Source organism: Sphaerodactylus townsendi, linkage group LG04 (assembly GCF_021028975.2).
Source record: "Sphaerodactylus townsendi isolate TG3544 linkage group LG04, MPM_Stown_v2.3, whole genome shotgun sequence".
NCBI classification, from domain to species: domain Eukaryota; kingdom Metazoa; phylum Chordata; class Lepidosauria; order Squamata; family Sphaerodactylidae; genus Sphaerodactylus; species Sphaerodactylus townsendi.
Window position 1 is genome coordinate 4,575,433 of NC_059428.1, and position 22,354 is coordinate 4,597,786.

Sequence of the window (22,354 nt, forward strand, 5' to 3'; positions counted from 1 at the left end):
ATCTTTATTTTAAATGTCAAAAATTATTTGCGGCTCCAAGTGTTTTCTTTTCCCGTGGAAAATGGGTCCAAATGGCTCTTTGAGTGTTAAAGGTTCCCTACCCCTGATCTAGATCGAGGGAAGTAATTGTATCACTCTACTCTTCATTGGTCAGACATCACCTAGAATACTGTGTTCAGTTCTGGGCACTTCAGTTTAAGAAGGATATTGACAAGCTGAAACGGGTCCAGAGGAGGCCACCAAAATGGTAAAAGGTCTAGAGTTTAGTCTGGAGAAGCGAAGGTTAAGGGGGGACATGACAGCTATGTTTAAATATTTGAAGGAATGCCATGTCGAAGAGGGAGAAAACTTGTTTTCTGCTGCCTCAGGGACTAGGACACGGAGTAATGGATTCAAGGTGCAGGAAAAGAGATTCCACCTAAAGATTAGGAAGAACTTCCTGACCATCAGGGCTGTTCGACAGTGGAGTTCACTTCTTTGGAGGTTTTTAAAGAGAGGCTGAATGGCCATCTGTCAGGAGTGCTTTGATTGTGTGTTCCTGCATGGCAGGGGGTTGGACTGGATGGCCCTCGGGATCTCTTCTAACTCTATGATTCTGTGACTAACCAAATTCCAGGGTGAAGAGGAAAGTCTTTGCCAGGTGCCTAAACCCATACATGGTAAGCGCCTGGCGAACCTCTGAGGAAAGATTATTCCAAAGCCTGGGAGGAATCACAGAGAAAGCCCACCTGTGGCCCCTCCCCCATATCTTGGCAGAGGAGGTACCACAAGCAGAGACCTCAGTGCCCAGACAGGTGCCTACAGGTGCAGAAAGTTCCTTTAGGTAGGCAGGGCCCAAGCTGTTGAGGGCTTTGTATGTTAATGCCAACACATAGGCGTAGCTATAACGGGGTCATCCGAGGACAACCGCCCCAGGCGGCCCCCATTGAGTCATGTGGGGAGGGCAGAAAATTACCCCCCACACACACACTTCTGCCATCCAGCCAGGCATGGAGCACAGCCAGGCGCTACCTGGGCAGGCCTCGGCCCGTCGTCTGGCTCAGCTGCTGTCTGAGGTGTGGGCCGAGGAGAGCCAGAAGGGGCTTCCACTTTTTCCCCTCCCTGCCGCTGGGCAAGGAAAGTGGGGCACCGGGGGGGGGGCGGCGCGCAGGTCCATGGGGGGGGGGAATTGGGAGTCTGCCCCGGGCTCCATTTTCCCTAGCTACGCCACTGCACCAACACCTTGAATTGGGCCCAGAAGCAAATTGGGAGACAGTGCGGTTCTTTGACGACTAGCGTGATACACATCTGGACAGATGTATTGGCAAGCAGCTTAGCTGCACCAGCTCCAGCTTCCAGGTACGTGGAACTGATTGCTCGGGGACCAAAAGCCCGTCCAGATTGCAGAGGAGGGTCTACGGATAGGCTCCGAGCCATGCAACCGTTCACATCACTGCTGTTTTCAAAATGGAGAAAGGACGCGAAGCCAAGAGGACAGGAAGTAAGGGGTGGCAACTTCCTATGGTGGTCCCGGCAAACCTTCTACTAAGAATAATGTCTACAATTACATTCAGCTTGATCAGAGATAACTCTTGTGTCCCAGACTTCACCAGGCAGAGGCGTAGCTTCAAGGGGACCGGGGGGGTTGCACACAGCACCTGGCATGTGCCCCTGTGCGGGTGGGGTGAGGGCATTCCGGGGTGTGGATGGGAGACCACAGAATTCTAGGGGTGCTACACAGAGGCAAGCAATGGCAAACCACCTCTGTGTGTCTGTCGCCCTGACCTGGATAGCACAGGCCAACCCAATGTTGTCACTTCTCAGAAGCTAAACAAGATTGGCACTAACTAGTATTTGGATGGGAGACCGACCACGGAAGCCCAGGGGCGCTACGCAGAGGCAGGCCATGGCAAACTACCTCTGCTTTTTTTCTTGCCTTGAAAACCCTATGTGGTGATGGTAGAAAGTGCTCTGGGTTTCCACTTGGGGGGGAAAGTGGGTTATAAATCTGGAGGAACCGGGTTTGATTATAAATCAATATAACCAGGTTTGATTATCTGGAGGAACCGGGTGCGTTATAAAACTGGAGGATCTAATCTGGAGGAACCGGGTTTGATTCCCAGCTCTGCTGCCTGAGCTGTGGAGGCTTATCTGGGGAATTCAGATTAGCCTGTACACCCCCATGCACGCCAGCTCGGTAACCTTGGGCTAGTCACCGCTTCTCGGAGCTCTCTCAGCCCCACCTACCTCACAGGGTGTTTGTTGTGAGGGGGGAAGGGCAAGGAGATTGTCAGCCCCTTTGAGTCTCCTGCAGGAGAGAAAGGGGGGATATAAATCCAAACTACTACACCTCCTCCTCCTCCTCCTCCTCCTCCTCCTCCTCTTCTTCTTCTTCTTCTTCTAAATCAAGTGCAATAAATAAAACTGATTTGCTTTTATTTCCGGGCGAATACAAAGATAGTAAAGCTACTAAAATGCTGAAGTATGAAAGGCTCTTTTTCTTGAACATATAGCCACACTAAACGCAAACTACGTCCAACATTTAACTTTCTGCCGCTGCTAAAGAAAACCTTGCTTTTCAATGAAAATGTCCAGAGCATTACAAAACTCCTTTGCGACTTCAGGAGGTACTCTACAGCCCAATCCTATGAAGGTGTTCTAAATCCTATTAAATCACTGCGCTTAACTCTGCATAGGATTGTGCTGCTATTAAATAATTCCTCACGCGTACCTTTTCATACCACATTTCCCTACCATGAGGTTAATTTATTTATAACAGTAACAGACAGGCAATAGTTAAGAAGGAATCTTTCAGTAAATACTGCAAACACCACCAGGTTTTAAATGTGATTCCTGCTTAAATGTGATTCTTTCGAGGGGTGATTGAAAGGAGGTTTTATTTCATGCACAAAACACTTCCATCCATACAGGTACAAACCACCTGAACTTGGGAGATCCCATGTGATGTACAGGTGAGAGCACTAAGCCGGGACTGGGAAAAGTCACCCTTAATAGTATATTGTGTCACATCTGCTTAACTTGAAGGGTTGTGAGGAGGGGAAAATACGGAGCAGTGAACGATATAAGCCACTCTAAGGATAGAATGCGACCGGGGCTATTTGTAGCAGTGGTGCTTAATATTTAATCTCCTGCTGTTCAACAACTACATGATATCCTCAACAAATGCCCATTTAAGATCAAGATATAGATATACAAAAAACCTCCTAAGAAAAGCAATTTTTTTTCACATACCGTAGGAGTCATCGTTATACTTTCCTAGGATGTAGAATGTATCTCAGGCATATGTTCAGTACATTCCTTGCAACAAATGTTCATCAGTGGATTCTTTCGTGTAAAGCTCCATTTGTTGTGTGAGTGGCTTTTTAAAATTTTAAGAGAGCCAGTGTGGTGTAGGGGGTTAAGAAAGGTGGGTTCGATTCCCCACTCCTCCACACGAGCAGCAGACTCTTATCTGGTGAACTGGATTTGTTTCCCTTCTCCTCCAAATGAAGAAGAAGAAGAAGAAGAAGACGAAGACGAGGAGGAGGAGGAGGAGGAGGAGGAGGAGGAGTTTGGATTTATATCCCCCCTTTCTCTCCTGCAGGAGACTCAAAGGGGCTTACAATCTCCTTGCCCTTCCCCCCTCACAACAGACACCCTGTGAAGTAGGTGGGGCTGAGAGAGCTCCGAGAAGCTGTGACTAGCCCAAGGTCACCCAGCTGGCGTGTGTGGGAGTGTACAGGCTAATCTGAATTCCCCAGAAAAGCCTCCATAGCTCAGGCGGCAGAGCGGGGGAATCAAACCCAGTTCCCGCTGGGTGACATTAGGCTAGTCAACGGTTCTCTCAGAACTCTTTCAGCCCCACCTACCTCACAAGGTGTCTGTTGTGGGGAAAGGAAGAAAAAAGGAGTTTGTAAGCCACTTTGAGACTCCTTACAGGAAAGAAGAGGGGGGGCGGTATTTGAATCCAAAACTTCTCCTTGTTGTTGTTGTCGTCTTCCTCCTCCTCCTCCTCCTCCTCCTCCTCCTCCTCCTCCTCTTCTGCTTCTTCTGCTTCTTCTGCTTCTTCTTCTTTTTCTTCTTCTTCTTCTCAGGAGTGAATTTGGTCCTCTGTTGTATTCAAGGTGGGGGTTGCCAACTCCTTGGGCAGTCCCTAGAGATTTTTTTTTTGGGGGGGGAGGTGATGCTTGGGGAGGGTGGCATTTAGGGAGAGGAAGGATGTCAGCAGGGTATAATGCCACAAAGCACCCTTTGGGAGGCTTTTCAGAACTCCTGCTTTTCAGGCGTCTCAAAGTGGTTTACAGACTGCTTTCCCCTCCTCTCTCTACAATGGACACCTTGTGAGGCAGGTGGGGCTGAGAGAGTTCAGAGGACTGGCCCAAGATCACCTAGCAGGCTTCATGTATAGGAGCGGGGAAACAAATCCAGTTCACCAGATAGGAGTCCGCTGCTCATGCGGAGGAGCGGGGAATCAAATCCCAAGTCAGCCGCTCTGAACCACTACGCCATGCTAGTGACATGCCAGTTAGGAAGATAGTACGCCCCCCTCAACCGTTCAATGCGCTCATGAATTCCACCCATAACATCTTCATTTAACACTCATTTTGCAAATCTCTCCATCAACCTGGTTGCTGCTGTTGGATACCAATTGGGTTTCCAGATGGGTCACAAGCTGTAAGCTGTCCCCCGGGGACAATCTGAGCTCAGGCGTTTCTCCTTTTCTCTCTTTTCACACTCTCCCTTCTGCTGGTGGGGGGGGGGGGCTGGGGGGGAGTCTTCTCTTGTGCACAGTCTATTTTCCAGCAAATCCTCCGCGCACGTCATCACCACGGGAACAAAAAGCTGGTTTTGCTTGTCTCTAATGCACAGAAAGGGTTGTATTCATCCAGTCCAGGCCAAAGGAAGCCAGCAAGGTTTTTTTCCCTGTGTCTAGGATGCAGAAGATCCCCCACTGAAGAAGCGCCAGTGGTCCAGGTAAGGAATCCCTCCCCAAATAAATGGAACAGACTCTAAGTAAGGACTTTGGGCCAGGAATGGCCAGAGAGGTGGGGGGAGAGGGGTTCTGGGTTCAAATTCTGATCTGCTGTGATGCTAACTTAGGCCAATTCCCTTGACTGGCACCCTGTAGGAAACTTACTAGAGTTCTGCTGAACAAGAACTACGTGGGAGCTGCAGAACTCTTGGGTATTTGTTGTCAAGGAAGGGGTTAACCCATATAAGTGTCCAATCAAGGGGATAGGGTTAGTTTAGAGCAGAGGTGGGATCCAGCAGGTTCTCACAGGTTCCCGAGAGTAGGTTACTCATTATTTGCGTGTGCCGAGAGGGGGTGACTAATTGGTGATTTTGCCACGTGATTTTTGCCTTAGTCATGCCCCTCAGCAGTAGCGCACAGAACTTGAAGCAAGGACTTCACAGAACTTGTTGTCAAGGAAGGGGTTAACCCATATAAGTGTCCAATCAAGGGGATAGGGTTAGTTTAGAGCAGAGGTGGGATCCAGCAGGTTCTCACAGGTTCCCGAGAGTAGGTTACTCATTATTTGTGTGTGCCGAGAGGGGGTGACTAATTGGTGATTTTGCCACGTGATTTTTGCCTTAGTCACGCCCCTCAGCAGTAGCGCACAGAACTTGAAGCAGTCTGGCAGGAGGTGCACCGGCGTGCGTGGCAGCCTGCGCCTGCGTGCATTCGTTTCCCGCCCAAGGACTGGCGCAGTGGCTGCATCCTTGCCACAGCCCCGCCCAGGAATGCCCCGCCCCCGGAATGCCTAGCCACGCCACGTCGTGCCACGCCCAGCCCCATTGGCGCTATGCCACAGTTTGAATCCCACCACCATGGGAACCTGTTACTAAAATTTTTGGATCCCACCACTGGTTTAGAGTAGTTAGTCAGATGGGAGTTTTCCCTTGGTTAATGTATATTGTTCAGAGTTAATGATGAAATTGTATATTGTAGGTTGACAGTGTTAGTACTGGATTTGGATTTTGTATTAGGCTTAGCCTTGCAAGGTTAGGAGGGTGGGTTAGGGTTAGTGGCTAGGCTGGGTTATTATATTTCTTTTGTACCAGCACTATTGTTAACCTGTTAAGTGCGGAGGAAATTAGTTTGGAGGAAGGAAGTTGTTCGCCATCTGGTATTTGATTTTTGTGTTTTCGGTTTCAAATTTATAGAGTTGTTTGTATTCTATCATATTTTAATGAGGTTTAAAATTATTATGTATTTTACTGATATTTAATTATTTAATATACCTTGCTATTTTGTATGTTGTATTGCTTGATGCTGTAATTCTTATATTTTGATTTATAATTGTTGATGTTTGCTATTCTATACTGTTATTGCTTTTTGCTGTTGCTCTTTTTGTTCGCCGCCCTGAGCCCTTCGGGGGAGGGCGGGATATAAATTAAATATGTAATGAAAGGAAAGGAAAGGGCCACTGTTTGGGATCAAGATGTTAGACAAGATGATTTCTCAGGCTGATCCAGCAAGGTCTCTTTTAAGAACATAAGAACAAGCCAGCTGGATCAGACCAGAGTCCATCTAGTCCAACTCTCTGCTACTCGCAGTAGCCCACCAGGTGCCTTTGGGAGCTCACCTGCAGGAGGTGAAAGCAATGGCCTTAAGAACATAAGAACAAGCCTGCTGGATCAGACCAGAGTCCATCTAGTCCAGCTCTCTGCTACTCGCAGTAGCCCACCAGGTGCCTTTGGGAGCTCACCTGCAGGAGGTGAAAGCAATGACCTTAAGAACATAAGAACAAGCCTGCTGGATCAGACCAGAGTCCATCTAGTCCAGCTCTCTGCTACTCGCAGTGGCTCACCAGGTGCCTTGGGGAGCTCACGGGCAGGATGTGAAAGCAATGGCCTTCTGCTGCTGCTGCTCCCGAGCACCTGGTCTGCTAAGGCATTTGCAATCTCAGATCAAGGAGGATCAAGATTGGGAGCCATAGATCGACTTCTCCTCCATAAATCTGTCCAAGCCCTTTTTAAAGCTATCCAGGTTAGTGGCCGTCACCCCCTCCTGTCCTGTGGCAGCATATTCCAAACACCAATCACACGTTGCGTGAAGAAGTGTTTCCTTTTATTAGTCCTAATTCTTCCCCCCAGCATTTTCAATGAATGCCTTTTGACATATTTCCGTTTTGAATCAGGATGCACCGACGAGCAAAAGAAGAATCCAGCTGTGAAACAAACTGCGGCGCTGCTAAAAACACTCCTATGGGAGAAAGGAAAGAGAAGCCACTTGTGAAACACCGTCATGCCGAGCAGATCCTGCAGGCTCTGGACCACTATCGGAAGGAGGGTGTTTTCACCGACGTGGTACTCATGATGGACGGACAGGAGTTCCCTTGCCACCATGCTACTTTATCTGCCAACAGTGCTTATTTCCGGGCGATGTTTGCCAGTGGCCTGAAGGCAGGTCGCCAAGATGTCGTCAACCTCCAGAATATCTCTGCTTCCACCATGGGCCTCATCTTGGACTACATGCATGGGAAGGACGTAGTCATCCAAGAAGACAACGTGGAAGGGTTGTTGAAACTCTCTGACTTGCTCCAAATCTCCAAGCTCCAGGAGGCCTGCATCAACTTCTTGGAAGATCAACTCCACCCTTCTAACTGTTTCAGCATCAAGAAGTTGGCCGAAAACTTTTGCGTCCCATTCCTGGTGGAGAAGAGTGAGAGGTTGATCCTGGGCAGTTTGGGGGAGGTGTCCCGCCATGAGGAATTCCTCGATTTGGAGGCCAGAGAGCTCGCTAAGTACCTGGCGGAGGAGCAGTTGGCAGTTCTGACAGAAGAAGTAGTCTTCGAGGTGGCCATGAGATGGGTGCGCCATGATGCGTCCGCCCGGAAAGGGGTGTTGAGAGATCTGCTGCAGTGTGTGCGTCTCCCTTTGTTGGACCCTTGCTACTTTGTGGAGAAGGTGGAGATGGACGAGCTCATCCGGGCATCTAAGGAGTGTCTTCCTTTGCTGCGAGAAGCCCGCAAGGCTTATGTTCTAGGCACCGAAGTCGGCTCTCTGTGGTCTAGACCAAGAAGGTAATGATATGAATATTGATCCATCAACATGAGTGGACTGTTGGTATTATTACTGCTTCAACCTCTACTCTGCTGTTCCTCAGAGGAGCTCAAAGCACTGTTTCATGCTCCCCTGCCTCTCTGAGTGGTCAGTGGGGTGGGGCAGTTCTGGGTTTGGGGAGGGAAGAGACCTCAGCAGGCTATAATGCCAGACAGACCCTCTCAAAGGCAGCCATTTTCTCTAGGACAGGGGTCTTCAAACTATGGCCCTCCAGATGTTCATGGACTACAATTCCCATCAGCCCCTGCCAGCATGACCAAGTGGTAGGGCTCATGGGAATTGTAGTCTCTGAACCAGAGGTGGGATCCAGCAGGTTCTCACAGGTTCCCGAGAGTAGGTTACTAATTATTTGTGTGTGCTGAGAGGGGTTACTAATGGGTGATTTTGCCACGTGATTTTTGCCTTAGTTACGCCCCTCCTCTCAGCAGTAGCGCGCAGAACTTGAAGCAGTCTAGCACAGGGGTAGGGAACCTGCGGCTCTCCAGATGTTCAGGAACTACAATTCCCATCAGCCTCTGTCAGCATGGCCAATTGGCCATGCTGGTAGGGGCTGATGGGAATTGTATCTGGTCTAGCAGGAGGTGCAATCAAGGCGTGGCAGCCTCAAGCCTCGCGTGCATTCAAGCTTCTGCCCAAGGACCCGGTCCAGCGGCTGCATCCTTGCCACAGCCCCGCCCAGGAATGCCCCGCCCCCAGAATGCCTGGCCACACCCCCGGAATGCCCTTCTAGCTCCCCATTGGCGCTAATTTCACAGTTTGAATCCCACCACCATGGGAACCTGTTACTAAAATTTTTGCATCCCACCACTGCTCTGAACATCTGGAGGGCCATAGTTTGAAGACCCCTGCTCTAGGAGAACTGCTCTCTGTAGTCTGCATTAATTCTTGGTAGTCTCCAAGCTCCACCTGGGGGTGTCAAAAAGCTTTTTGGTGCTGATTTTTCATGTTTTAAGCTTTTTCGATGCAGATTTGTCATGGTTTGTATCCATGGGTGCACCTCCCCTCATTCAACACTATGGTGGATTCCCACTAGGCAATCATGGTTGGTTAGGGTTAGCACACTGGCATAATGTCCATTGGGCAAGGTGGGCAGCTGCCCAGGGCATCACCTTGTGGGAGGCATCAAAATGCTGGGTTCGTTTTTGGGTATTTTTAGTGGTTTTCCATTTGTGGCCTGCAGGGGGTGCAGTTTTTAGGCTAGTGGCACCAGAATTTCAGCGTATCATCAGGAGACTGTCATTATGCTACCCCCCAAGTTTGGTGAGGTTTGGTTCAGGGAGTCCAAAGTTATGGACTTCCAAAAGCAGGCTCTATCCCCATTGTTTCCAATGGAGATAATAGGAGATGGGGCTGTGTTTTGAGGGTCTGCAACTTTGGCCCCTGAACCAAACTGCACCAAACTTTGGGGGGATCCATAGTGTGCCCCCCTGATGAGACCCTGAAAGCTTTGAGACTGTGCCTTCAAAAATGTGCCCCCCCCCAGCCTGCAACCCCCATTGACAGCAATGCAGAAAACTCAATGCAGAAAAAAGATTCTTGGAGCGAATTCGGGATGTTCTTGCAGGGAGAGCATTCTTGGATGTATGTGCATCACTGTGTTTCTCAGGGGATGTCATCTGGGAGACTGTGGGTAAATGATGATATTCCCCCAGGTTCTCATACTAAGCGCCCAGTTTGGTGGTTCAGGGGGGGGGGGCAAAGGTATTGACCCTCAAAACTGTAGCTCCCATCTCCTCATTAGCTCCCATTGGAAACAATGGAGGATGGGGGGAGCACTCCCTTTGGGAGTCCATAACTTTGGACTCCTTGAACCAAACCTCACCAAACTTGGGGAGTAGCATAAGGACAGTCTCCTGATGATATGCTGAAATTTCTTGGTGCTGCTATGTCTAAAAATGTCACCCCCTTGCAGCGAGCACCAATGTCCTGGTGCAAAAAAAACTTTTTTTGGTCGTGGTGCAAAAAACTTTTATTGTGCGGGAGTGGGTCAGCCCCATGGGGGGGGGGGGCATCTAACTCAGGTTTTGCCCAGGCTACAGTTTGCCAGGGGCTGCCTCGGTACACCCCTGGGTTAGCATGAGGATCTATGATTTGCCCAAAACTCTATGATAAAATCATAGTGTTTGTTTATATCAAATTCTAGAGTGACCTTAATCGCAACCTTAGATGAGGGATTCCGGTGCTTCTTCTGGCCTGCTTTTACCACAAACAGAAATGAGCCTGGGAGACACAAAACTCCCATCAAACGTGAGAGGCAAAGTCCTTGCATTGTTCCCTAACAAACCCCAGGAATTTGTCAGCTGCCTCGAGTCTCCTTACAACAGAGAAAGGCAAAGTATAAATCCCAAATTTCTTCCTCAGTCTAACCTATCATGTCAGGCTGACGTGAGGATAAAATGGAGAAAAGAATAATGTCAACCCCACTGGGAAGAAAGGTGCATTTATAAATGACACAAAACAAACCAACAAATAGTGATGGTTTAAAAGATGTTGTGCGCTTGCGCTTTTGTTTCTTGTGAGCAAAATATTTTGAAGGGACTTTTTTTTAGTTAAACGTGATTTTTTTTTTTAAGATTTACAGAATCTCCACTTCATTCCAGTGGGGCTGTTTCCCAGATACTCTGTTTCGCACCTGTATTTAATTGATAGCACATATCAGTATTCCGGCTAGGTTCCTTGCGTGAGAATCTTTCCTGTTCTGATCTCTGTCTCCTTTGTGCTATGCTCTACTATAATCTACAAAGTAAATAATAAATTAATTAAAATCCATTATTTATATTCCTCTCCCGTCCTCCCTCCCTTGTCCGTCCGTCCGTCCTTCCCTCCTTCCTCCTTCCGTCTGTCCGTCCTTCCTTCCTTCCTTCCTTCCTTCCTTCCTTCCTTCCTTCCTTCCTTCCTCCCCCCCCTCCCTCCTTCCTTCCTCCCCTCCTTCCTCCCTCCCTCCCTCCCTCCCTCCTCCCTCCCTCCCTCCCTTCCTTCCCTTCCCTCCTTCCCTCCCTCACTTCCCTCCCTCCCTTCCCTCCCTCCTTCCTTCCCTTCCTTCCTTCCTTCCTTCCTTCCCTCCCTCCCTCCCCTCCTTCCTCCCTCCCCTCCTTCCTTCCTTCCTTCCTTCCTTCCTTCCTTCCCTCCCTTCCCTCCCTTCCCTCCCTCCCCTCCTTCCTTCCTTCCTTCCTTCCTTCCTTCCTTCCTTCCTTCCCTCCTTCCTTCCTTCCTTCCTTCCTTCCTTCCTTCCTTCCTTCCTTCCTTCCTTCCTTCCTTCCTTCCTTCTTCCTTCCTTCCTTCCTTCCTTCCTTCCTTCCTTCCTTCCTTCCTTCCTCCTTCCTTCCTTCCTTCCTCCCTCCCTCCCTCCCTCCCTCCCTCCTTCCTCCTTCCTTCCTCCTTCCTCCCTCCCTCCATTCCTCCTTCCTTCCTTTCTTCCTTCTTCCTTCCTTCCTTCCTTCCTTCCTTCCTTCCTTCCTTCCTTCCTTCCTTCCTCCCTCCCTCCTGTCCTTCCTCCCTCCCTCCTGTCCTTCCTTCCTTCCTTCCTTCCTTCCTTCCTTCCTTCCTTCCTTCCTTCCTTCCTTCCTTCCTTCCTTCCTTCCTTCCTTCCTTCCTTCCTTCCTTCCTTCCTTCCTTCCTTCCTTCCTTCCTTCCTTCCCTTCCTTCCTTCCTTCCTTCCTTCCTTCCTTCCCTCCACTCCTCCTCCACTCCTCCATCCTCCTTCCTTCCTTCCATCCTTCCTTCCATCCTTCCTTCCTTCCATCCTTCCTTCCTTCCTTCCTTCCTTCCTTCCTTCCTTCCTTCCTTCCTTCCTTCCTTCCTTCCTTCCTTCCTTCCTTCCTTCCTTCCTTCCTTCCTTCCTTCCTTCCTTCCTGTCCTTCCTTCCTTCCTTCCTTCCTTCCTTCCTTCCTTCCTTCCTTCCCTCCTTCCTCCCTCCCTTCCTTCCTTCCTTCCTTCCTTCCCTCCCTCCCTCCCTCCTTCCTTCCTTCCTTCCTTCCTTCCTTCCTTCCTTCCTTCCTTCCATCCTTCCATCCTTCCTTCCTTCCTTCCATCCTTCCATCCTTCCTTCCTTCCTTCCTTCCTTCCTTCCTTCCTTCCTTCCTTCCATCCTTCCATCCTTCCTTCCTTCCTTCCTTCCTTCCTTCCTTCCTTCCTTCCTTCCTTCCTTCCTTCCTTCCTTCCTTCCATCCTTCCATCCTTCCTTCCTTCCTTCCTTCCTTCCTTCCTTCCTTCCTTCCTTCCTTCCTTCCTTCCTTCCTTCCTTCCTTCCTTCCTTCCTTCCTCCCTCCCTCCTCCCTCCTTCCTCCTTCCTCCTTCCTCCTTCCTTCCTTCCTTCCTTCCTTCCTTCCTTCCTTCCTTCCTTCCTTCCTTCATTCCTTCCTCCTTCCTTCCTTCATTCCTTCCTCCTTCCTTCCTTCCTTCCTTCCTTCCTTCCTTCCTTCCTTCCTTCCTTCCTTCCTTCCTTCCTTCCTTCCTTCCTTCCTTCCTTCCTTCCTTCCTTCCTTCCTTCCTTCCTTCCTTCCTTCCTCCCTCCTTCCTTCCTTCCTTCCTTCCTTCCTTCCTTCCTTCCTTCCTCCTTCCTCCTTCCTCCTTCCTCCTTCCTTCCTCCCTCCACTCCTCCTCCTCTTCATTCCTTCATTCCTTCCTTCCTCCTCCCTCCTCCTCCTCCTCCTCCTTCTATTCATTCCATTCCTTCCTTCCTTCCTTCCTCCATTCCATTTTATTTCCTTCCTTCCATTCCTTCCTTCCTTCCTTCCTTCATTCCATTCATTCCATTCCTTCATTCCTTCCTTCCTTCCTTCCTTCCTTGTTTCCTTCCTCATTCCATTTTCATTCCTCATTCCATATTCCATTCCTTTATTTCCATTCCTTCCTCCTTCCTTCCATTCCATTCCTTCCTTCCTTCCTTCATTCCTCATTCCTCCTCCCTCCTCCACCTCCATTCCTTCATTCCTTCCTTCCTTCCTTCCTTCCTTCCTTCCTTCCTTCCTTCCATTCCTTCATTCCCTCCTCCTCCTCCTCCTCCTCCTTTTATTTCATTTCCTTCATTCCTTCCTTCCTTCTATTTCCATTCCTTCCATTCCTTCCTTCCTCATTCCTCATTCCATTCCTTCATTTCATTCCTTCATTCCTTCATTCCTTCCTTCCTTGGCTATTCATTCCTTCCTTCATTTCCATTCCATTTTCCTCCTCCTCCCTCCATTCATTCCTTCCTTCCTTCCTTCCTTCCTTCCTTCCTTCCTTCCTTCCTTCCATTCATTCCTTCCTTCCTTCCATTTATTCCTTCATTCCTTCATTCAGTATTCCTTCCTTCCTCATTTCCATTCCTTCCTTCATTCCATTTCCATTCCTTCATTCCATTCCTTCCTCCTTCATCCATGTGTATTCCATTCATTCCATGTCCATTCCTTCTCCATTCATTCCTTTCATTTCCATTTCATTCCATTCCATTCCATTCCATTGCATTCCATTCCATTCGTGTCAGGGTGGGGATTCAGTCTGATTGTCCTTGTGTTCCTGGGTCTGGGGTGGATGTGTGGGTGTTCCTTCTGGGGCCTGGATCAGGGAGTCACGTTCATGTCTTGGGGTGTTGCTGGTCATTGTCATTTTGTTCGATGGTTCGGATCAGGGTCTTGTGGGGTTATAGGGCATAATGCTGTCCTCTTTGTCTTACCTTGGCAAGCGATTACCATGTCAGCTAAGTTTCTTTATTTTCCTCCTTCGAAAAGAAGGAAAAGAAGAAAACTTAGGAAGCCTCCTCGAATGGAAGATCTTCTGGAAGTTGGAAAACGGTGTGTCTCGAAGGAAAAGGAATGGAAAGAAAAGAATGGACTCTACACTGGAAGAACTGGGAAGGATTCTTTCCTCCACAGGAAAGGTTTCTGTCTGGTGTGGGTTGTTTCCTTGCTTCCTGCCACTGTGGTCAGTGGGAGGAAGTGTATCTAATCTGGAAGGAAGGAAAAGGATTGATTCCATCTGCCGCCCTGGGCTGTGGGGCTGTCTGGGGGTTGGGTCAGCCACTGTGCAAAAGGACGGACGGAAAAGGAAGTGACCTTGGGCTAGGAAAAGGAAGGAAGGAAGGCCACCACCTCAGAAGACGGAAGGAAGGAAAGGAAGGAAGACAGAAGAGGATTATCCCGGAAGAAGGGTCTCAAGGATCCGGAATCTTCTTCTTCTTCTTCTTCTTCTTCTTCTTCTTCTTCTTCTTCTTCTTCTTCTTCTTTGTGCCAGTTCTCTCTGAAATCTTTCCAAACTTTTTGTAAACATGAATCATTCCCAGATGAGAGGTCCCTCAATGATTAAACGGAGCCTTCACACTCAGAAACATTTTGCCTGTTTCTTTTCTCTTGTCAGATTCATGGAATTAGCAGAAACGATCGTGGTGGTCGGAGGCTGCAATAAAAAGGGCCGTGGGAAACTCCCCTTCGTGGACATGTTCCATCCCGCAAGTGGCCAATGGAAGCCGCTCTCCACCATGCCAGGATATACCAAATCGGAGTTTGCTACTTGCACTCTGAAGAACGACATGTACATATCAGGTGAGATGGCTGTAGAGGGTGACGGAGCATGGGGCTTAACGTCATAACTGGCAAACTACATCCCTGAGTTGAGTTCCCACCCTGTCTCCCATAACATGTAGGATTATGCAATGCACCCTTCTAGCCTTATTCTCCATTTTATCGGCTGTTGCTGTCAAAGAAACATGCGGCGTTAGGACACAGGCAAGCAAGCCTGCACATTAAGAACATACGAACATAAGAACGAGCCAGCTGGATCAGACCAGAGTCCATCTAGTCCAGCACTCTGCTACTTGCAGTGGCCCACCAGGTGCCTTTGGGAGCTCACCTGCAGGAGGTGAAAGCAAGGGCCTTCTGCGGCTGCTGCTGCTCCCGAGCACCTGGTCTGCTAAGGCATTTGCAATCTGAGATCAAGGAGGATCAAGATTGGTAGCCATAGATCGACTTCTCCTCCATAAATCTGTCCAAGCACTTTTTAAAGCTCTCCAGGTGAGTGGCCGTCACCACCTCCTGGGGCAGCATATTCCAAACACCAATCACACGTTGCGTGAAGAAGTGTTTCCTTTTAGAAAAAGCGGGGGAAGAATCTGACGCAGGGATACCATTTTCTGCAGCATCTTCTCAGCCAGGAAAGCTCTTTTGGATTTATTTGTTTGTTTGTTTGTTTATTTGTTTAAACCATTGATCAGCCGCCTTTCTTTTCTATGTCGCTCAAGGTGGCTTGCGAGTGCATAAAATACACATATTTTGGCTGGCCAAAAGGCCGTAATAATAAATATCTATCTATATCTATCACATATATAATATACACAAGAGTACCTAAAATACACAAAACCAAAAACTTTAAAATCACAATTTGGGATTGCTTTAATCCAAAGCAGTCCACAATAAATCTGTCTTCAACTGCCACCTAAAGATTGAAAGCAAAGGAGCCAGGCACATCTTGCTGGGGAGGTCGTTCCGTAAGTGCAGGGCTGCCACCGAAAAAGGCCCTGTCAAATTTCTTTGGTGGGATTGAAGCCCAGTGGCATAGCTCAGGCTTGGGTGTGACGTGGGCGTTCTAGGACATGGGCGTTTGGGGCGTTCCAGAGCATGGCAGGGGTGGGGGGGTGGCAAGGGCACAGGGCACACACGTGCCTTGGGCGCAATTCTTGCTACGGCTCTGTCAAAGCCTTCTACAGTTTAAAGTCCAAGAAGGATAATGCAAAGAGCTAAAGATATTGGTTTAGACCAGGGGTCAGCAACCTTTAGCACCTAAAGAGCCATTTTGCCCCGCCTCCACAAGCCCCGCCCCCAGTCTCCCCAAGCCCTGCCTTCAGCCGAGCGGGCGGGCGGGATAGACAGCGGCGGGAATGCCAACGATGGCAAGTTGCACTTGGGATGTGGTGAGCGTGCCTCCTTCCCTGCCCCCTCTTTCCTTCCTTCCTCTCTCTGGTGTCCTTTCCTCTCCTTCCCAGGCGCCAGACAAGGGAGGGAGGGAGGGAGGGAGGGAGGGAGGGAGGGAGGGAGGGAGGAAGGAAGGAAGGAAGGAAGGAAGGAAGGAAGGAAGGAAGGAAGGAAGGAAGGAAGGAAGGAAGGAAGGAAGGAGGGAGGGAGGGAAGGAGGGAAGGAAGGAAGGAAGGAAGGAAGGAGGGAGGGAGGGAGGGAGGGAAGGAGGGAAGGAAGGAAGGAAGGAAGGAGGGAGGGAGGAAGGAAGGAGGGAGGAAGGAAGGAGGGAGGAGGGAGGGAGGGAGGAAGGAAGGAAGGAAGGAAGGAAGGAAGGAAGGAAGGAAGGAAGGAAGGAAGGAAGGAAGGAAGGAAGGAAGGAAGGAAGGAAGGAAGGAAGGAAGGAAGGAAGGAGGGAAGGAGGGAAGGAGGGAAGGAGGGAAGGAGGGAAGGAGGGAAGGAGGGAGGAGGGAGGAGGGAAGGAGGAAAGAAGGAAAGAAGGAAGGAAGGAGGGAGGAGGGGAGGGAGGGAGGGAGGGAGAGGGAGGGAGGGAGGAAGGAAGGAAGGAAGGAAGGAAGGAAGGAAGGAAGGAAGGAAGGAAGGAAGGAAGGAAGGAAGGAAGGAAGGAAGGAAGGAAGGAAGGAGGGCCCGGGGAAGTAGGCATGCTCGCCGCGTCCCAAGTGCAACTTGCCGTCGTTGGCGTCGCCGCTGCGGAGCCGCAGAATGAGGACGAAAGAGCCGCATGCGGCTCTGGAGCCACAGGTTGCTGGCTCCTGGTTTAGACCTTGCAATGTGGTATAAGGCAGCTTCCTACTCTCCTATACTTCTCTAGCATTTAAAACAAAATATTCTAAAGTTCCAAGAAGGATATCCCTCAGTGGTGGGATTCAGCCGGTTTGCACAGGTTCGGTAGAACCGGTACCTAACTTTTTGTTGAGTTTGGCGAACTGGTTGTTAAAAGCAGACGGCTGCTTTGAGGCACTAAAAGTTCCATTGTTCCCTCTCCCAAGGGAGCAAAGGGGCTTTCAGAGCAGTGGCAGCAAAGCCCCATAGCCCCCCACAAAAAGTTCCTTCGCAGCAGGTAAGTGGGTGGCAGGGGGGCGAACCGGTTGTTAAATTATTAGAATCCCACCACTGATATCTTGACTGCTCTTGAGCAGCAGTGGCGTAGGAGGTTAAGAGCTCATGTATCTAATCTGGAGGAACCGGGATTGATTCCCCGCTCTGCCGCCTGAGCTGTGGAGGCTTATCTGGGGAATTCAGATTAGCCTGTGCACTCCCACACACGCCAGCTGGGTGACCTTGGGCTAGTCAAGGCTTCTCGGAGCTCTCTCAGCCCCACCTACCTCACAGGGTGTTTGTTGTGAGCGGGGAAGGGCAAGGAGATGGTAAGCCCCTTTGAGTCTCCTGCAGGAGAGAAAGGGGGGATATAAATCCAAACTCCTCTTCTTCTACTTTGTTCCTGCTCTTATTATCTGGATTTTTCTATTTTTTTAAAAAAATGCTTCCTGTGGTTTAAACCTCGGGCATTTTGTAGCTGACCTGTGTTTCCTTTCCAAGGAGGTCATATCAATAGCAGCGAAGTCTGGACGCTGAGCCCAAAGCTGAACACCTGGATCAAAGTTGCCTGCTTGAAGAAAGGCCGATGGAGGCACAAAATGGTTGCTGCTCAAGGAAAGGTATGTCTTTCTGTTTCCCATAATCAAGAAGCCCCACTCAAAGCTCTGGGGTGGATGTAGCTATTCACATTACTGTCAAGACCCTAGAACCATAGAGTTGGAATAGACTCCAAAGACCATCAAGTCCAACCCCCTGCAATGCAGGAACACACAATCAAAGCCAACATCTTTTCTGGTACCTGACAGGTTTTTAGGAAGTGGGTGGGGCCAGGTGCAGCTTTTGCCCAGCAAGACTTCTGAGTGAATGTTAGAGATACGATTGGCTGTGAAGATTTTTTTTAAAAAAGGTTCCTTTGGGAGCAGCTGTCACCACAACACAAGGATCCAAACTATATTACTGAAGTTAAGCTGTGGCCACCATTTTGTGTATGGCTCCACCTCCTGAGGCAGCCATTTTTGCTGCCGCCATTTTGTTCCTATGTCCACCATGCCGTGTCAGAATCCCAAATTGCCCACAGATCCTAAATGTAGCCATCTCACACTCTATTAGCATCACCACTAAGACCTTTCCCCCACTTGCGTTCCTGGGATAAGTGAACCTAACGTGATTCTTCCTTTTCTTGATGACAGATCTACGCAGTGGGTGGTTATGACAGCTGTGACCGGCTGGCTAGTGTGGAATGTTATGACCCCTTCTACAACACTTGGACACCTGTGGCCCCTCTGGTGGAAGCCATCAGTTCGGCGGCAGTTGCGTCCTGCCTCGGTCAGCTGTATGTGATTGGGGGTGCAGTGGATGATAGCTCCAACACAAATAAGGTGATAATTTTTTGACTGGGATATATTTTTTTCCTTATTGGGACTGATAGAAACCTGTGTGTGTGGGGACATCGTTTCTATTTTGGACCCTCAATCTCATCCCATTTGACCACTCTATGGTTTTCTTAAGAGCACCCAAATATATTGGGAAATATGGCAGCTGGATTTCCAGCATTAAATAGTTTGGCATTTGTTTGCCTCACAATGACAGGTCTGGGTAACAGTGCGTTGGTAGGAAAATATTGATATTTCACTTAATTTGGGGACCAAATATGGATTTATCCTTTGCTTATATGTCCCACTCTCCTTCTGTTGTTTGCAAGACACCAGTTCTTCTCAGTGACAAAAAAAGCCCCCTTCTGTTTGTATAAAGCTTGTTGATTTATACGGGCAATAATTTCGAACTCCACTGCTGCCTCAGAGTTTAAATATTTAATCTTAAACTAGCGGGGCCCAGCCACGCGTTGCTGTGGCTTATTGTGGTGAAATGGGAAAGGGACAGTAGCAGCAAATCAATTGCAGAGGCCAGCAGGACGTGCTCATGGAAAATGCGCAGGCTGATACTGTGCGATGGCATTGATGTGTGTGACCACATCCTCCCTCACTTTTCTTCCCTTACACGGCACCCCTCCCCCTACCTACCTCCCCTTTCCCTTTGCTAATAATAATAATACAACATCTTAACAGCAAAATTATCAACAGACATAATATCAGAATTACAAATGATTGTAATTACTTATTGTAGTTACTGATTAGCACAGGCAAGTTACCATATGTGAGCATCCTCTGAACTCCACTACACTTTTTAAAAAATCTTTTTTAATGCAGCAATAAACTGTCTTTTCTTTGAGGAAGAAGCACCATCACATGTTGTGATGCGTTCTGTTAACCAAAAGCCTCTGACTGACACGTTTAATATTGTAGACTAGGCTTGAAATTGTAACCAAACGATGAACTGTGAACGAATCGATGTCTTCTCTCTCAGGTGCAGTGCTATGATCCAGCGACCAACCAATGGACCCTTCTGTCTCCCGCCCCTTTTAGCCAAAGGTGTATCAATGCCGTCACGTTGAATAACTTGATTTATGTTGTCGGAGGCCTTCTGAATAAAATCTTCTGCTACGACCCCCAGAAGGACACCTGGAGCGAAGTGGCATATCTCCCTGGGCCTCTGGTAAGGAGAAGGCCTTCCAGATAGTTTAGATATCTGTAGAATCTGTAAGATCGTTCTCAGGCCAGAAGCAGACCATTAAAAAGAAAACATGACATCAGAAGAAGATGGTGGATCAGATCGGTGGATCAGATCAGTGAGGGTCCATCTAGTCCAGCATCCTGCCTCACACAGTGGCCAACCAGTTCCACTGGAGGGCCAACAACAGAGCATAGAGATCAAGGAATTCCACTCATGCTACCACTGAACCAGTTTTTCAGTGTGAACACACACATGAGCACCTGTAGCTGCCTTATACTGAATCAAGCCCTCAGTCCATCAGAATCAGCATTGTCTACTCAGACCAACAGCCGCTCTCCAGGGTCTCAGAGGCCTTTTACATGACCTACTGCCTGGGCCTTTAACTGGAGATGTCGAGGATTGAACCTCTGACCTTCTGCACGCCACGCAGATGCTCTACCACTGAGCCAAGGTCCTGTGGTGGCGAACCTATGGCACTCCAGATGTTCATGGACTACAATTCCCATCAGCCCCTGCCAGCATGACCAATTGGCCGTGCTGGCAGGGGCTGATGGGAATTGTGGTTGATGAACATCTGGAGGGCTGTAGGTTCGTCACCACTTACACTGTGGTCCAGTGGTTCAAGTATTGGATTAGCATGTGGGTGGGAAACTCAGGTTCAAATTTCCCTCCCAGGGTTGTTGTGAAGATAAAAGAGGGGAAAACAACATAAGCCCCATGGGAAGACAGGTGGGATATAAATAGATCGATAAATAAATCTTATAGCAGTCAGGGTATGCATAAAGGTTATGCGTGTGAGAACTAGTGCGTGAGAACTGAATGAGTCCCTTTCTGGCCCTCTTTCAGGAGAGCTGTGGAGTCGCCACATGTGCTGGCAAGATCTATATCCTTGGAGGCAGAGATGAGAACGGAGAAGATACAGAGAAAGTTTTCGCTTTTGATGTGGCTACAGGGAAAGTGGAACCACAGCCGCCCCTCCAGCGCTGTACCAGTTACCACGGCTGTGTGACTGTCCTCCGGCATATCACCAGATGATCTAGGGCTGCCGGCCTCCAGTTGGTCAGTTCTCCTGGGCATTGCAACAGGCCTCCGGAATGTAGAGATTGCTTCCCCTGGGGGAAATGGCCACTTCAAAGGACAGATTCTATGGTATACCACAGAGTCTAGAGCAATGGAAGTGATGCTTCCTCCCCAACGTGCCTCTCTCCATCCTCACACTCTGCTCTCCCCAGGTACCTCCCTCAAATCTACAGGAATTTCCCAAGCCTGAGTTAGCAGCCCTACCTGGGGGTGGTTACTCACCTTGTCTTACCTCCCTCTGGGGGTGCCAACTTCGAGGTGGTGACTGGAGATCTCCCGCTATTACATCTCCGGGTGACAGATGGCTGCTTTGGAAGGTGAACTCTATGGCAATATGCTCCATTGAAGCCCCTCCCCTCCCCAAACCCCGCCCTCCTCAAGCTCCACTCCCAAACTCTCCAGGTATTTCCCAACCTGGAGCTGGCAACCCTCAGGGGCATAACGAGGCAAACTGGAGCCCTGGGCAAAACCTGAGTTGGATGCCCCCCCCCCATGGGTGGCCACCCCACCAGGACCAAAAAACATTTTTTTTGCACCAGGTCATTGGTGCCTGCAGGGGGTGCATTTTAAAACGTATCGGCACCAAAATTTCAGCGTATCATCAGGAGACTGTCCTGACGCTACCCCTCTAGTTTGGTGCAGTTTGGTTCAGAGGGGCCAAAGTTATGGACCCTCAAGAGGGTAACCCCCATCTCCTTAGGTCCCCTTGGAAAGAATGGGGGATGGGGCACCCCCTTTGAGGGTCCATAACTATGGCCCCTCTGACCCAAACTGCACCATACCTGGGGAGTATCATCAGGGCAGTCTCCTGATGAGACCCTGAAATTTTGGTGCCAATACGTCCAAAAATACACCCCCTGCAGGGCAAAATGTGAAAAAAACGGATTGCTCACATGCCCCCACGTGACTCAAAATTCCGATGCCCTGGGCAATGGCCCAAACTGCCCAATGGATGTTACGCCCCTGGCAACCCTACATATGTCCCGTCCATAGATGCCTATGCTGGATGTCAAAAGCTCAGTTTCATAAGGCATCTGCCCAAATTCTGAGTATGCCAACTACTATGAAGTGACTTCTGGGTCACTTGATGTTGCCCAGATTCTGGATGTTATCATGCCAGCTACTATCAAGTCCAAAAGACTATTATCCCATGTCTTAAACGTGCTTTTGTTTCTTCTATTATTTAGTTTTGATCTCCCCAGGGGCCTAGCTTTATAAAATGGCACTCGGGGCTTTATAAAATGGCACCTGGGTGCCGCCTCCCCACCCACAGCTGCACCTGAACCCCGAAGTCCCCATGGGGTTCGGGGAAAGGGCACAGCTGAACACTGGTGAGCAAGGCTTGCCACCCCTGCCACCCCTCATCACCATGTGGAGTTCAGGGGGCGGAGTGAGCCCTTCTTGCCAGCGTTCAACAGCGCCCCTGCCCTGAACTTCACCGGGAGCTCCTGCCACCTGTACCCCCCTCATTACGCCACTGCATCTCACTCCTCTCTCAAAGTAGCGTCCACAATTCTCCTCCACTTTATCCTTTTGAGGATGTCCTGCTTTGAGTGGGTCACCTGCTGAATTTCATACCCAAGTAGGGATTTTAACCTTCATCTCCCCTCACGGAGTCCAGAACAATAACTATTACACTGAATCTGCTACCCTGGGCCCAGAGTATCTAAAAAACA

The 22,354-nt window shown here is 49.3% G+C and overlaps 1 protein-coding gene across 1 annotated transcript; it reads left to right on the forward strand.

Moving 5' to 3' along the window:
* The first annotated feature begins 4,824 nt into the window (after positions 1–4,824).
* KLHL35 (kelch like family member 35) lies at positions 4,825–20,971 on the forward strand. Its single transcript, XM_048494854.1, has 7 exons — positions 4,825–4,953; positions 7,122–8,006; positions 14,380–14,564; positions 17,529–17,647; positions 18,218–18,406; positions 19,392–19,580; positions 20,445–20,971. The coding sequence occupies exons 2-7, from the start codon at positions 7,123–7,125 to the stop codon at positions 20,631–20,633; spliced, it is 1,755 nt and encodes a 584-aa protein (XP_048350811.1). The 5' UTR covers positions 4,825–4,953; position 7,122; the 3' UTR covers positions 20,634–20,971.
* Positions 20,972–22,354: the final 1,383 nt, after the last annotated feature.